The sequence below is a fragment of the Octopus bimaculoides genome, chromosome 4 (assembly GCF_001194135.2).
Source record: "Octopus bimaculoides isolate UCB-OBI-ISO-001 chromosome 4, ASM119413v2, whole genome shotgun sequence".
Taxonomy (NCBI): Eukaryota; Metazoa; Mollusca; class Cephalopoda; order Octopoda; family Octopodidae; genus Octopus; species Octopus bimaculoides.
Genome location: NC_068984.1, coordinates 145,391,601 through 145,395,342, shown reverse-complemented (window position 1 = coordinate 145,395,342; position 3,742 = coordinate 145,391,601). Strand labels below are relative to the sequence as shown.

General features: G+C 40.7%; 1 protein-coding gene across 1 annotated transcript in view; it reads left to right on the top strand.

Moving 5' to 3' along the window:
* The first annotated feature begins 3,084 nt into the window (after positions 1 to 3,084).
* Positions 3,085 to 3,742, top strand: part of LOC106878756 (beta-hexosaminidase subunit beta) — a 31,009-nt gene continuing 30,351 nt past the window's right edge. The window contains exon 1 of the mRNA XM_052967697.1: positions 3,085 to 3,330. Coding sequence (XP_052823657.1) covers positions 3,238 to 3,330 — 93 coding nt within the window. The 5' untranslated portion in view covers positions 3,085 to 3,237. The remainder of the gene's footprint in view (positions 3,331 to 3,742) is intronic.

Below are 3,742 nucleotides of genomic sequence, written 5' to 3'. Positions count from 1 at the left end.
CTTATATAAAATCCAGTTCGTTTATCAACTGCCTTTTACTCTCTCGATTTCTTTCGAATTCAAACTCTACACCTGGTATGGGCAACCTTTTGCGAAAAGCGGGCCGCATAAGACCTGGATCATCTCCAAGCGGGCCGCACTTATAAAAATAAAAAGTATGCAGGTAATGTTTCGTTATGTGTGCCACTCAGAAGGCCCACTAGCCGCAGTTTGCCAATGACTGTTCTACATAAACAAACACTACTTGTTACTTTCGACAACACAGTAAGCCAGGGACCGGCCTGTTGGACCGCACTTTGAGTTCATAAATTTCATAACGTCAATTTTTCTCGAATGCATGTAAGAAAATGAAAAGCCAACGCTGGTGCAATTGAAATAATTGTCAACGAAAAAAGAAAGAAAAATGAAGAAGGGAAATTGGAACCGATTACTGATGACATGGTGTTATTTGCAGCATCGCACTTACTTGGGGAAATCTCTTTACAAATGTTATTCCTCGAAAATATCAGGATGCCGATTGTCGTCAGGTCATTCAAGTTAAATGGCACAAAATGTGTAAACGAAATGAACTTTCTGTGAACATCTGTTTAGGGTGAGTCAGACTTGCTGGAGGTGAGAAAATCACTCCAAACAGAACAGCGAGTACATTCAATTACACACGCACACACGTTTTTTCTTTCTTTTTTATGTTTGTTTCAGTCATTGAACTGCGACCATGCTGGAGCTTTGTACGTAAGCCTGGTACGTATTCTGTCGGTCTTTTTTACTGCATCCCTAAGTTACTGGGGCTTAAGCGGTGAGGTGGGAAGGGGACGACAAACATATGCGATGGGCTTCCACACAGTTCCCGTCTATTAAATTCACTTAAAAGGCATTGGTTGGCCCAGAGTTAGAGTAGAAGATACGTGAAAGTACACACGTACGTACACACACACACACACATATATATATATATATATACGCATGTGCATGCATACACACACAGAGGAAGACTTGCACGCATGGGCAGCTGCCCCAAGCCTATTATTATTAATAATAATGAGAGGTACAAAGGAAATAGCAAAGTACCAGGATCAAGTCATTGAGTTACAGAGGCTATGGAAGGAGCGCGTAAAATGTTTCCCTGTAGTTATAGGTGCATTAGGAAGTATCCCTAAAGATTTGAACAGATGGATAGAAGAAACAGTCTAGTGCAGCTTCAGAAAATTGTTATTAGGGACAACTAGAATACTTAGGAAGGTTCTTGGCATCTAAAGTTACTTGTTGTAGCCCGATGTTAGGAATTTTTCTTTTCAAACAGTTTAATCTGTTGTCCGTACCAAGCAGTGGCTCTCGTGGCTTCTGGTCTTAACTGATTGGAAGTGTTATGTACATGTTTATCTTGGTATAAAATGATGGGCTATAATTTTCTTGTCAGTTGTTTGACCTTCATCAGTTGAGCATGTCCCTTTGTGGCTGACGATATGTGCATCTCTGATCACGAGCAGAAGTAGTGGGAGAGCATCATAGCCATGTGTTGAGAGGAATTCTTTGGGGTTTGACTAATTCACCTATGGAAACATGAGTATTTTGTTCGTCATCCTTAAACAAACCTTGTTCACAGACTATTTAAACAAGATAGGTTACTTGGCCCGAAGAAAATTCTAACTGGGCCCCCACCTGCAAGGTCATTCGCTGTTTATGATGATATGAGATCACTGTCACGCACATACGGTTGTGATGCACATGTCTGGTGTACCCTTATCAGACGGGTAGTCATGATGGGTATACTGGGCTTCGTATATTTGTACTCAGCGTCACTTTGAAGTAATAATAATGTTCGTCCGTCGTTGTAGACGATGACCAAGACATCAGGTGACGGGTGCGTCCGCCTGTGGCTGATCAGTCCGATGCGTGCTCGGAAGGCTGTGCTGCAGATCCGGCACTGGTGGTCTGCTGAGAATGAAGGCAACCAGTTGGCTATGGATTTGCGCAGCTCACTCTTTCTTTGTGCTCCTGCCATCCTATTCTGTTCGTAGGAGGTGGCACCTCTGTGGATGCTGCTACGCTAGACAGGGCCGTCCTGCACTTGCATTTCCTAGACTTAAAAATAATTACTAGGTTCTGCTCCAGCATGGCCACACTATTGATTGAAACACAATAAATTTTGCTAACCCTATCACTACTGGCTTAACTAGAAAAGTAATCCGTTTACCAATAATTGCTTAACAACACTAATCGTGAACGGTATGAATAGCTGATTAATAATATTTGTAAATCCTTAACCGAATCAGAAATTGGATAGCCATTTTAGTAACTGTTTAATGATTTCCTTAATTAGCTGCAGCAGTAAATGACACTAAACAAAACAGCATTGAAATTAAGTTTGAGGCTGAGCTGTTGGGAATGAGTTAAGATTCGACATATTGGACAATCTAAAGTAGATGCTTTCTGATGACAATATTTAATTGGATGTAAAGGTCGTTAATCTTCTGTCAATAGACATACAACTTAAATGTATGGCTCACCAGATGGATATGGCTGTGGATATACTGATTAAAGACTATACGTGTGTGCGTGTGTGTGTGTGTGTGTGTGTGCGTGTGCGTGTGTGTGTGTGTGTGCGTGTGTATGCGGGCGTGTAAGTATGTATTTTTTCATGTCTGAATGTGTACGTGTGTGTGTGTGTGTGTGTGTGTATGTATATATATATATATATATATATATATATATATTCATGTCTAAAAATTTATGTGCGTGTGTATATATGTATGCATTTATGTATGTATGCATTTATGTATGTATGTATGTATGTATGTATGTATGTATGAGGAGATCAAACAACTTTTTTGACTGAAACGAAATTTTTGGACAAAAGAAGCCGCTTCACCAGTTGGAAGAAGGAAACTCGGGTTTATAGAGAAACGTGAAATATTTCCTTGTTTGCCATGTTAAGACTTTCATTTCACACGGTCATATCACCTGTACGTGATGACATTCCCTCAGCACTCAACTCGGTTTACAACAGATCCATTCCTATTCTATAGAAGCTCTGACATCTTCATTGCATATATTTATTCCACATTATTAAATTACTAAATGATCCAATCCACTCCGTTGTGCAGTTTAAGATCTTACAGATTCTTTCTTAGTAAAACGTTTGGTAAACTTGGTAAATCTTACAGAAAATTAGTCGAGCGTTTTTATTAGTTTAAAATATATTTGAAAGTTGTTGTTGTTGCCAGGCTGTTAGTGACCATGATTGGAATATCGTTGGTTTGTTTTGTTGTTGGCCTCCACCACACGTCTCTGGCCCACATCACATACATAGAACCGAGGTCGCCACTCAAGGTCAGTATTCTTTTATTTGTTTGTCATTTTGATTGCGGCCATGCTGGAGCACTGCCTTTAGTCGAAGAAATCGAACCCAAGGGCTTATTCTTTGTAAGGCTAGTACTTATTCTATCTGTCTGTTTTGCCGAATCGCCAAGTTACGGGAACGTAAACACACCAACGTCGGTTGTCAAGCGATGGTAGTGGTGGTGGTGGTGGACAGACAGACACACAAACATATACATATATACGACGGGCTTCTTTCAGTTTCTGTCTACCAAATCCACTCACAAGCCTTTGGTCGGCCCAAGGCTATAGAAGACACTTGCCCAAGGTGCCACGCAGTGGGACTGAACGCAGAACGATGTTGTTGGTTAGCAAGCTACTTACCACACAACCACTCCTGCGCCTCTCTCTCTATATATATATA